At 37.0% G+C, this 13,090-nt stretch overlaps 1 protein-coding gene across 1 annotated transcript in view; it reads right to left on the bottom strand.

Annotated features, from left to right (window-relative positions):
- Nucleotides 1–12,846, bottom strand: part of LOC143147052 (uncharacterized) — a 194,606-nt gene extending 181,760 nt beyond the window's left edge. The window contains exon 1 of the mRNA XM_076311913.1: nt 12,706–12,846. Within this exon, the coding sequence (XP_076168028.1) occupies nt 12,706–12,712 (7 nt within the window). The 5' untranslated portion in view covers nt 12,713–12,846. The remainder of the gene's footprint in view (nt 1–12,705) is intronic.
- Between the last annotated feature and the right edge of the window lie 244 nt (nt 12,847–13,090).

The following is a 13,090-nucleotide window of genomic DNA, read 5'->3' as shown; positions in this document are numbered from 1 at the left end:
TTTTTGTCCGTTATTCGTTATTTGAACATTCTTTTCTGGATGAAACATTTGTTTTTGAGAGGAACATATGATAAAAAGTCTTTTAAATGAGATAGAAAGGGTGAAAAATCTCTGCTTCATGTTTACTGCTCGAAAAGAAATATTATAATGTTTATAATAGGTGAAAGAGATATAATATATACTGTCTGTCCGCGAGAAAGAGACTGACGAGTGTTCACATCCCCACTCTAGTTCACAGCTCCCCCACCACTGTACGTATTGTCGCTATTGGCCGCTGTCGACCTACGTCACCGTTCTCGGCCAATAGCGACGCTGCGTGCGGTAGTGGGCGGAGCTATTAGACAGTAAAGTAGTTACCATAATATCTCAAGTTCTAAATAACCAATCGACTCTAAATGCGGAGAGAATCTTCGGCACATGTAGGATTTTCAAAATCCACTATTTCCACCTAATTCAATTTCCTATAAAAATTAATTACTATTCCTTTTTAGTAGACTAAATACGACAAAAACAATAAAAGAACAATAGTCTAACTTCGAATGTTTAATTTTCAAAATTTTCTCACAATATTAGTCCTGACCATACCTACTTTTCTACCGAATGAAATGGTTCTTCATTTCTTCATTCTAGACAACTAAAATGGGCCTAATCAACTACGAAGGCATTCTTGACAACTCCTGCAATTTGAACTATTTTCATCCGAAAAAAATTACATACACACGTACAAACCAGATGCAAAAGTAAATTACCATTCTCTTTTAAATCTCAAGAAGAAGAAAAAGAAACAGAAACTCCAGAATACCACCTTAAATCTCCCACAAGTAGTGCCACCCCAACCCGTGAGCCCCCAGCCACGAACAACAAACGTTCACGGATAATCGTGCTCCTAACCTCGAAACTTTTCGCGACCCGATACCGGACGAAATATCCGATACGGGGCACAAGCGTTCACCCGCGATACGCTGGGTGGCCGGTATCCGGGCACCGGGATCTCCAAAACACGCTGGAATCTCTGAAATTGTAGTCGTTAAACCGAGAACTCCTTCGCCGCAGCCCCGTGGACGCGAGGACACTGGAGCGGTTATCGGAAAACTGGCGACGGCCAAGTGGGTCAAGAATTGACCGAGAGAGGAGGAAAAGGGTGCGCACAATGAGAGGGGCCAGGGGTAGGGGTTTGAAAAACGCCAGCCGCGACTGGCGTCGCTCGAAAACGATCGGGTTCGGCCAGCCTCGGCCGGAATCCGGAGTCGACGTTGCGGCTCTGCCCGAGCTATGACGCAATCCGAGTATACAGTATACGGTGCACAATGGCCCGTATCTGGGTCGTGGTGTCAGTGCTACCCCTTGCTCTCGCCCGCCAAGGGGCTGGCTAGCCCCAATTCTGCTCCTCGGCGTGCCTGGAAAATCGCAGCGATATCCAGCCGGACCGCGCCGAACCTCGGCCTATCGCGCGTACCTCGTCGACCCGATCCTCCTTGCCTCGGTATCAATTTTCTTGCGCGAGAAAATCGACGTTCTTAACCCTTCGAGCGCAACACTCGGCTACGCCCGGGTACACCGGATACTCGTTTGGTGTTTTGTTTTTTTTTTTTTTGACGAGTTTGTGAAATGTTACCACTCGTACTGCGAGATTTTTTGAACATTTTTGGTTCTCTGTAGAATTCCGTAAGTGTTTTTTTATTAGTATTTAGTGTGCCTTGGGGTGTACTGGATACTCTAGTCGGAGGAAACAACGGATAGAGGTACTCTCGTTTGGTGGTACTTTTTTTTTCACGAGTTTGTGAATTGTTACAACTCGTACTGCGAGATTTTTTGAACATTTTTGGCTCTCTGTAAGTGTTTTTTTATTAGTATTTTTTTTTAAGTATTTAATGTGCCTTGGGGTGTACTGGATACTCGAATTGGAGGAAATAATGGATAGAGGTATTTGTTGGTTTTTTTTGGACGAGTTTGTCAATTGTTTTTAGTATTTTTTGTTTAATACTGCGAGATTTCTTGAAATTTTTGGTTTTTTGTAGAATTCTGTGAGTGAGTGTTTTTTATTATTATTTTTCTTTAGTATTTAGTGCCCTGAGGTACGCTGGACACTCAAGTTGGAGGAAAGGAACAGATAGAGGTACTTCATTGGTTTTTCTGGGCAAGTTTCTGAATTGTTTTAGTATTTTTTTTTACTATTTAGTATGCTGGTATATTATACTAGATACTAGAGTAGAAGAAAAGAGCAAGTATGGAAACCAGTTCGTTTCTGTAAACAATTTAGAGAGATTTTTTGAAAATTTTTAGTTTTCTGTAGAATTCTGTGAGTGTTTTTTATTATTATTTTTCTTTAATATTTAGTGCCCCTGGGATATGCTCGATACTCGAGTCGGAGGAAATAATAATAGATAGAGGTATTTGATTTTTTTGGACGAGTCAGTGAATGTCTTTTATTATTTGTGAATATTTTTTTTATTATTCGTTGCGACTTCTAAAGAATGTGACAGAGGAACGAATGAGTGAAAATAGGAAAACGAAGGAAAAGTGTACTAGTAGACTCATCAGTCAGATCGCTGAGACATTGGGAGATCGATAAAGGATCGTATATATACTAATCGAAGCTGGTACGAGTGCTTGCGAGAAACAATCAGCGGTCGGTGTCCCTCTGGTGGCAGGTATGAAAGGTGTTACCATATATTTTCTTTTCAGTTGTTAGTATACCAAGTTATACCAAAGTTAAAGGGAAAAACTACTCGAGTTGAAGAAAAGAGCAGATATAGAAACCGTTTCGTTTCTTATTTCACTTCTTTGTAATATATTATATTTAGCATATTCTAGTACACTAAAGACTCGAGTTAAAGGAAACTTTTGTTTCTCTGAATGTTTTTTAATCTTTCGTGGTACTTAGTATGCTGGGTGCTGGAATACAGTTTGGTCCTTCTTGACAATTTTGTGAATGTTTTTCTATTGTTTTGCAGTATTTAGTACGTTGGAGTACGCTTGAGGTTTTAGTTAAAGAAAACACCAGGTATGAAAACCTTTAAACCTTTCCGTTTCTACGAACAATTTAGCAAAGGGTGTTTGTTTCTTTGTAATAGTTAGCACACTCGGGTACACTAAAGGCTCGAGTTAAGGAAAACTTTTGGCCTTTCTGAATAATTCTACGAATATTTTTTACTTCTTTGTAACATTTGATACGTTCAAGTACCCTAGATGCTCCAATTGAAGAAAACACTAGATATATCGTTTGGTCTATGTGAACAATTTGATAAAATGTTTTACTTCGTTTAACTTTTAGGTAAACAAGATGATACTAAACTATCAAGCAGAAAAGGGGTGAATCTAGATGAAAAAATAAAACATACAGTGTTTAAAAGAAAAAAGAAAATACACAGTGATATTTTTTTTTTACACGATGCTTCATTTTCGAATAAATCGATGTTAAATATTCATAGAGCATATATGCACTTGCACATCATCTCACTCACACTTGTTTTTATACATCCAAAGAATATTACTCTGATATTCGAATTAATTATTATTTTAAATTGTAAAGAACAAAGACTGGAAGAAAATTACTTTTTGAATCTGTCATAATAACAAATCATGACGCTGATTTTATAAACTCAAATCCAACGAAGACTAAGCTATAACATAATAATTCATAATATGCAATCATGACGTTCATTTATGCGAAAATGAAGCTCTGTACGAAAAAACGTCACCCAACATTTCCGACTTATTTTTCCATCCACAATTTTCGACTCGTACCACCGGTAACAACCTGTATTTACATTTTCGATTAACGTTTTATTTATTTCAAAAGCACAGACCTTTCCACGACACTCGTCGATTCCGAACCGAAACAATTGAACAGCAACGAATATTCAAAGAGACGAAAACAGCCCTGAAAATTGATCACGAAACTTGCTCCAGCATTTCGAAAACAATCAAATGCAGAAGAAACGTTCCAACGCGAAGTTTCCTGTATTTTTTTTCAAAGTGTGCCAGATCGAAATTAACTCTCGATCACGCTACATTTCTCTCGAAATCGGATTAGAACCGAGCTAAGGTTCTGTTTGTTCCAAGTTTGATGCACACCGATTCGTAGCCAGACTCGTGCGAAGTTCAAGCTCGAGTGGCAACCTCCCGCGATTATTTTTAATTAAACGATTCGTTCTCGTGATATTTAAATCACGACTGGAATTCATCCGATTAAAATCGATCGTGAGGGTAATTTAATTTTCTTAAAGGGGTAGCAACCTACCGACCAAAGACATCTTCCTTTCGTTTCATTTCCCTCGGCAGCTTCTATTTTCCAGCGTAACTCGACGAGCCCCTTTCATCCAGCTTTAATTGTAACGTTAAATTCAATAACGAGATAATAGGGCCACGGTAATTTCCAAAGGGGGGATTTAAGACGTCGACTTTATTCGACGTGTTATCGATCGGGACCCATTAAAACCGGCCTTAATACGAACGTGCTTAGACAAAAAATTCAACGCTTTATTTCGACCTAACGGTGCGCTTCGAATGCATCTTTCTCTCTCTCTCTCTCTCTCTATTTTTTCCCCTTTTGGTTTTTTTTCCCCGTCAACAACCACGAAACAACGCTGATCGGAATTTTCACCGTCGAATGGGAAAAAGTCGCTTTTCCAGAGCTTCCTGCTAAACTGGTACACATTCGCGATACATACTCCGCGCAACTATTTTTTTTCTTTTTTTTTTTCGTGTTTTTTTTTTTTTCCTTTTTCCTTTTCCTGCGGTTCGATGTAACTGCAACTGCATCGAAACGAAAACCGGGGGATCCCTTTGATCGCGATGATGTACGAACGCAACGATAACTCCCGATACACACAGAGAACACTTTTGCAAATGATAAAAGAGCGAAGTTCGCGCGTGAACAGTGCTCGAGAACTTGCTTTTCAAGGCGGATGATCGGGGCCACCGTTGTCGAATCGAATGCTACGCGAATGTTCACCGCGAGGGAAAGGGTCGGTGTTTTTCGCGAAATTTGCAAAGTTTCATCGGGATCGAGTGACTCGTCGGTGATTCGTGGAAATTATTTTCGCGGACTTACGAACGCGATCGAGCGTTATCTCGAGAAATATTTTAAATTGTTTTTTTATTCTTTGAAAAGAGATCATGAGGAGAAAAAATGGAGTACGTCGATTTTGATTTTAATTACGAATGTCTTTGTAATTATGGATAATAAAAGCGATAGAACTATGCTCGATGTGTTATTGACTTATCGATGAAAAAATTGTTGAATAGTTTTTTTATTTGTTGAAAAGGGATTAAAAGAGAAGAGGAGAGATACGTCGATTTTCATTGTCGTTTAATTACGAATATCTTTGCAATTATGGATAATAAAAGCGATAGAACTATGCTCGATGTGTTATTGACTTATCGATGAAAAAATTGTTGAATAGTTTTTTTATCTGTCGAAAAGAGATTGAAAGAGAAGAGAAGAGGTACGTCGATTTTCATTGTCGTTTAATTACGAATATCTTTGTAATTATGAACAATGAAAGCGATCGAACTGTGCTCGACGTGTCATTGACTTATCGATGAAAAAATTATTGAATAGTTTTTTATCTGCAAAAGAGACGAAAAGAGAAACGACGATGTATAACGATTTTGATTATTGTTTGAAGTTTTTCTCGTCTAATTGCAAATTTTGTAGCCTAATTTGCGACCGATTGATTTGAAAATAAGGGAAACCTTCCGGAGAAAGTTTAAACATGAATATTTAAACGCATCGCTCCCAAAAAGGTAATAAATATTCACAGTATAAATATCTGAACCTTCCTTGTAAATTATTTTGCACGATAATTATTTACGTGGACAATCTACGCGTAAAAATGTTGTAAAGCACTTTTGCGTCGTTATTTAACAATAAAGTAAATTCTGACACCTAAATTAACCAAAACTAAATCGATCAACGCCTTAAATATAATCCAAAATTCCTACTGGCTAAATTATTACAAAATGAATCAACTCTGTATTTTAACTAGCAATTCCAATAAAATAATTATTCCTGATCGTTAAATTATTACCAAAGAAATGAACTAAACCCTTAATTTAATCAATTTGTAATAAAACAATTTCCCATCGTTAAATTATTATATAATAAATTAATTAATCCCTTAATTCGATCGATTTACAATAGAAAATCCCCCGATCGTTGATTTAATATGAAATAAGTTAACGAGCCCCTTCGTTCGATTAATTTCCAGGAAAATAATTTCTGTTAGTTAAATTATCACGAAAGACATTAACCGAACCTTTATTTCGATCAATTTTCAGAAAATTAATTTCTGATCGCTAAATTACAGCCACCTTGACGGCTGCACCTAAAAAACTCGAAACAAGCAAACCGCGACGAGTTGCTGCATTACAACGATTACAAAAAAGGGGGTCGCGAAAATGGCGCGGGAAAGAGCGTCGAACGCATATTCCTGGAATTACGTTTCCAGTGATTTCAGCGACCCAGATCGACCGACCACGCAGATTGCTCGCACGCAACCATCAACCGGCTCGTTCCACATTTTCAGTGCCGTTCTTTTCCAATTATTTCGCGGTGAAAAACTCATTCGAGCCAAACTATTTTAGGACACTGTGAAAAGCTGCATTGTGTTTTCGATTCCCGAGATGTTCAATTTATGACACAGTGTTAACGCGCGCACGGTACGCCGACCCGTGTAGCGAGTCGAAGCGGTTTTCCGTTAAAAAATATTGCCCCTATTAAACCGGAAACTATTATATTATAAAGCTGCGAAATGAATAATGTGCTCGCGGCATCGGTAGGAATATTTACGAGAGAAGTGTTTAAGGTTATTGTTCAACGGGAACATTGGATCATTTTTGCAAAATTGAAAATTAACCGTATTAATTTTACCCATTTGTTATTGTTCGAGAAGAGAATACGACAATGTGAATTGTATGCTAGAGAAAAGTGTACAAAATACATGATTACATCTTGTCGATAATAGTGGCACGAAAAGAATTTCTATCGAGATAATGTTAACATTGAAAAAGTAATCAAGAATGAGAAATTGTGTTTTAATGTTTCCAATTCTTTTTAACCTTTTTTAACTGTTTGATTTAATTCAATGTATTGTTAATGCAACTCTGAAAGGTCAATATAAAAATTATGCTTGCGAAAGGGGATTAGTATCACTGGAGATCTCAGCACCCCATCTTTCATGCTAGAGGTAGATTGTTTGGGTAAGCTTCCTCCAAGAGCTTAAAGAAGGGAAGAAGAAGTGTTTTCGAAAGAAAAATGGGGCGAAGATAATAATGATTATCGTTCAGGAAAGAAGGTGGATTATTTATTAAAATGAAAATAAAATTTTCAATCTTGGTCTCGTATACGTGCAAAGTTCCCTCTTGAATATTTATGAACGAATTTCAAAGTGGAACTAGGAGAACTAGGAGTGGAACTAGCAAAATTGTAAAATCTTGGAAACTTTTGTTTCATTTGCAAATTAAGCTTCTCAATTATGTAAACATTATTTCGTCGAGATTCTATTTCACTCATTGCACTCATATCTAGAACTTAATTTTTTTACCATATTTGCTCACGTGTATATAGTAATTTTGATAATTCCCTTCAATTAATTTACAATGTATTCTCTTATGAAACAAAAATCAAATCAATTTATCGAGTACCTCTTTTCAAATAAATTTTTTAAATAGATGCTTCTTTTCACGATGCTTGTTTATATTTGCTTGTACAAAACCGTGACAATTTTTAAAAAATAATCCCCAATGTATCCGAATAAAATAAAAATTTGATCGTTTCTGTAGAACAGAACCAAAAATTAAACCAATTCATCGGGTAATTTTTTTAAAATAAATTTTTTAAATAGATTCTTCTTTTCACGATCCTTGTTTATATTTGCTCGTATAAAACATCGACAATTTCTAAAAAATAATCCCAAATTTATTTGAACGAACAAAAATTGGATCTAATCTGTAGAACGGAACAAAAATCAGATCGATTCATCGAGTGGTTTTTTTCAAATAAATTTTTTAAATATATTCCTCTTTTCACGATAGCTACTGAATATTATTCGAATATCCTCGGAACAGAGACGTAACTCGATGCTTTTATTTTGAAAATTATTCGATACTTTATCGAGCTCTCTCATAAGCAGATGATAATGGAGGATCGACTGTGGTGGGCCGGGAAGTATTAACGTAATTCGTTCGTGTGCTCACGATTCTACGTGAAACGCAACGCGAGCGGCCCGCGTAGGCGAAATTTGAAAATTCATGCGGATCGTGCGAGTGCATTTCGCATTCCCGCATACATTATTCGCTCGCGTTCGCGTGTGCGTGTGTCAGTGTGCGAACTCGAGGAAATGAGAATATTCACAGCGATCCTCGTTACTCGAGGTTCGTGATAAACTCGTGACGATCGTGTAGACGACGTAGACGTGGAACTTGAGAGATGGTGAGACGTTTCAGACAGAGAATTGCAATTCGAGCCAACTGTTACACGTGTACGTGTGTCGTGGAACACGACAATAATCGCCAAAAATATTTCACGCTCTTTAATAGTAATAGGACCGAGACGTGTTTAAATATTATCGAAATATTTATCATTGACTCCAGAAAATGTATCTTCTTTTATCGATTACAGTGACGAGAGGGAAATATCAATTGTTGGAAGATAATTACGAACAATTTGAGATTTGTTGAGACCATCGACTCAGTATACTGATGCATCGATACGTATCGATTGTATCAAACTTGACACTCGTTTAAAATTTCAATTGGTTTTTAATTCAGTTCGGTAGTATGGACTTTTGTCTTAATTATTCGAATGTTTACAAACTTTTCAAGTACATATCACACACCACAGAAATATCATACATGATACACATATACCACATAAACATACACTTTAGAAAAATAGAACACACCACAGAGATGTCACACTTAAACCATTCAAGTATTACACGAGTATCATATACCACAGAACACGACAGAAGTATCACATATGTCACACATGTGGCATATACATCACATAATGGGAAATTAATTTATTCATTTACGTTATTGAATTGTACCTTTGCTTCGACAAACTTTTACCGGCCACGGAACACTACTAATAACAATTAATACCCAGATAAATATTTATTCGAAGTTATTCTAATAATCAACGTTCAACTGTGATACTAGTCCAGCTACATCGATGTCTCGTTGAGGTCTCAATGATACTCGATGTTTGAATATTATCGATACCACAGGAGATATCAACGAGTACATTTTACCAATAACAATGACCATTTATTTTAATACCTCGATACAGTACTTGAGAACTGATACGTAAAAGTACTAACGAGTATATTATTGCTTTGGTGCCATAACTAGTGATTTTCCATGTTTGAATTTAATCGATACCACAGAAAATGTCAACAAATGAACCCAACCAATATCAATGGCATTTGTTTCCATACCAATTTGATATTTCAATACAGTACTTGAAAATTGATACTAATCAGTATTGATAGGTATATTATTGGACTGGTCTCATCACTAGTGATTCTCTATGTTTGAATTTTATTGATACCACAGAAAACATCAACAACCACATCCTATCAATATCAATGACCCTCGTTTCGATATCTAACTGATACCTCGAATGCTTGGGAATTGATACCTATTGATGAGTACTAATGAGTATACTATTGCATTGGTCCCATAACTAGTGATTTTCCATGTTTGAATTTAATCGATATCACAGAAAACATCAACAACCACATCCTACCAATATAAATCACTCTTATTTCCATATCTACCCGATACCTCGAATACTTGGGAATTGATACCTATTGATAAGTACTAATGAGTATACTATTGCATTGGTCCCATAACTAGTGATTTTCCATGTTTGAATTTAATCAATACCACAGAAAATCTCAACAAATGAATCCAACCAATATCAATGGCATTTGTTTCCATACCAATTTGATATTTCAATACAGTACTTGAAGATTGATACTAATCAGTATTGATAAGTATTATATATTATTGGACTTGTCTCATCACCAGTGATTCTCTATCAACCACATCCTACCAATATAAATCACTCTCATTTCCATATCTAACCGATACCTCGAATACTTGGGAATTGATACTTATTGATGAGTATGTCGTTGGATCGCTCATGTCGCTACTCCCGATATCCTCAAGAGAAAGGGAATCGCCATTGAACAATAGATTCGACACAGATTTCCGTTTCTCCTCTTTACGCTTCTCGCTATGTAGGTCGACCGATTAAAAGATTAACGCGGGCCCCCACTTGAACGAGATAAAGGGTCGATGATGTTTTTAATGGACGATGGATCAGCGTCTTCCATATCGCTGCGGTGAGATATTCGTTTTGGAGCAACTTCATATGAACATTTCTCTGAAAAGGGTTTCCATAAAAATTCGGAGCGAAGTTCGAGACATCTCTTCGAAACGAAGAAGTGACGAAAATGTTCGAAACGAAGAAGTGACGAAAATGTTCGAAACGAAGAAGTGATGAAAATGTTCGAAACGAAGATGTGATGAAAATGTTCGAAACGAATGAAAATGTTCGAAACCGATGAAAATGTTCGAAAAGAATTGTCCCCGTATCGTGTTTCATTTTCAAGAAAACGTTTGGGAAATCGATGGCGGATCGACTCGGCCACGCATGCTCGACTGCTTTCCAAATCTGTTTCACCTAAAACGAAACACTCTAGGTAAAAATACAAGCCCGCCGTTTCACCTACTTTCAGGAGGATCATCCTGCACCTGGTCGTGCCGGGTGATTTTTCATTACTTTGCCCCGCGTAAAGGGAAAAGTGTCGTAAACTGGGGCTATAGATCACGAAACATTAAATTGCTGCGGAGCAAACATAAAACTTGAATGCAATTTTTACAGGAACTTTGCGTTCGAAATTAAACTGCGAATACGTCGGTGTTTTATACGGCCGGTTTCCATCTTTCTGGGAAACGTGCTTCGTGTATGAGAAATTTACCGGGAGCGGCCATTACACGTATGTATTGTACTTAGAATTGTTTCGACATTTCAAGGTCACTCGAAGTTTTCCAATACGAGTGTTTACCACGTCCTAGATGGACGTTTTGTTTTAATTGAAACCGAAGTCAGATTACAGAGGTCGATGAGTATAAATGTATCGTGAAATATTAGCTGAGAACGATCAATTATTTTTATAAAAATTGTGAGTTTGAAAATATATCGACTTTGTTCTTTCTTTCCACTTTCTTGTAATTACCATTTTTGCATGTACAATTGTAAAGATGAAAATTAAGAATTTCGCTAAAATAAACAAGGAATTCAGGAGAACGAGCTGCGTTGCGTGTGTGTGTGTTATTCGAAATATTTTATGTTAGCTAACAAAGGTTTCATAGAAATGTGTCCGACACTGGTATAGGAGAATATTATGCTTCGTTCCTTTACTTCCTCATTTAACTACGTACGTGAATATACGTAACATCAAATTAAATTTTGTATTTCTCATTTAAATATCAAATAAATTAAATTTTATACTTTCCATTCGAATATTAAAGAAGTTAAATTGTACATTCCTTATTTACATATTGTATAAATTAAATTGTATATTTTCCATTTCAATATGAGCAGAAATTAGATTCTGAGATTAAAAAAATATAATTTTTGCATCGTTTCTAAAAGTATCATAATTTATTTACATTCGTATTTATTTAATATTTCCAACTATTGTATATACCGTACATGTATATCTCAATAACAAATACATTATTTTTCGTTGGCATCTGCAAATGTGAAAAAAAGAAGTTTAACGATTGAAAAAATCTTCTATTAAAACGGTTAGCTGTTTGCTAATATTTTACAATTTATTTATACTCATCGACTTGATCTTGGCCTACCCTAGTAGGTTTAAAAAAGTCGATTATTCAACGAGTTAGATCAGACTAACAATTAGAAGTCAGAATCCTATAAATACAGTAACCCCTCGTTAAAACGTCGCGTCTGTTCTTCGATAAAACGTACCAAATCCTCTTTCATCATAGTGTATGTTTTTTAATGCGACTCGAGTCCACTCGACTTTCCGACAATTATCGTTTGAAAACTAGTTGCTCGAATTTCAAAGCGACGTTGCACCGGTTTAACAACAAATATAAACTAACAACTTGTATATTTCTCATTCAACCCGTACGAAAGCATTTTCGTTGAATTGGCAAGATTTTCCTGTAAAAAACAAGTCCAAACACGACTTTACTCGGATTACCTCTAATAATGTAAAAAAAATTATCAAAAATAATTTATACAACGTATAAGGGAAACATGCCCGAATATGGTCATCTTCGATCTCATTTACAGGAATCACCAATGCAATGATAATACTCACAACGATCTACTCTAAAGGCTCAGTGAAAAATATAAAAATTGTCAGGTTACGTTAGACTGTCGCTTTGAAGTTCGGTGACCAAACGCTTCTAATGCGAGACTCGGTTGCTGTTACAAAGCTCACTCTTAACGTGTCTCGTTCGTTCTCCTTCTCGTGCAGTTGGCGAATGACCGGGTCTCGGGGAGGGTCGATCCCAGAGAAAAATTCTCTACCGACCCTCTTTAAAGCTTTTCAAACCGGACCGGTAAATGTACGTTTTAACGTGGGGGGTTACCGTGGTCATCGATTGCTGGATAGTTTCAACAGCATGCCAGCGAACTTTCAAAGGACTCACCCTTCATGCCGAGTACTTGCGCTCTCCTCCAGTCGAGGACACTTTCCCTGTGCTTGGTTCTTGCTCGTGCACCGGCCCGCGCTATCGATACGCTTGAGAAATAACCTCGAAAGTTCGGGATCGCTCGCAGGATCTACGTTGATCGGGAATACACGCAGGAACATAGAACACCCTCTGTAACAAACGAATGAGAACCCCGCAGGTCAGAGCGGCGCGAGCATCTTGGAAAGGGAATATAAATTGCTGCTTAAAGTTGGCAGACGATAGGATCTAGCGACGTTAGGCTTACGAGGGTAAAGAATCTCGCGGTAGATTGGGTTCAAAGTTTCAAAGTGGCCTCGCCATAACCACGAATTCGAATTACGGTACAGCGGTACATATTCAT

Source organism: Ptiloglossa arizonensis, chromosome 5 (assembly GCF_051014685.1).
Source record: "Ptiloglossa arizonensis isolate GNS036 chromosome 5, iyPtiAriz1_principal, whole genome shotgun sequence".
Classification (NCBI taxonomy): Eukaryota; Metazoa; Arthropoda; class Insecta; order Hymenoptera; family Colletidae; genus Ptiloglossa; species Ptiloglossa arizonensis.
The sequence above is the reverse complement of the archived record's forward strand: the minus strand, read 5'-3'. Positions and strand labels throughout refer to the sequence as shown.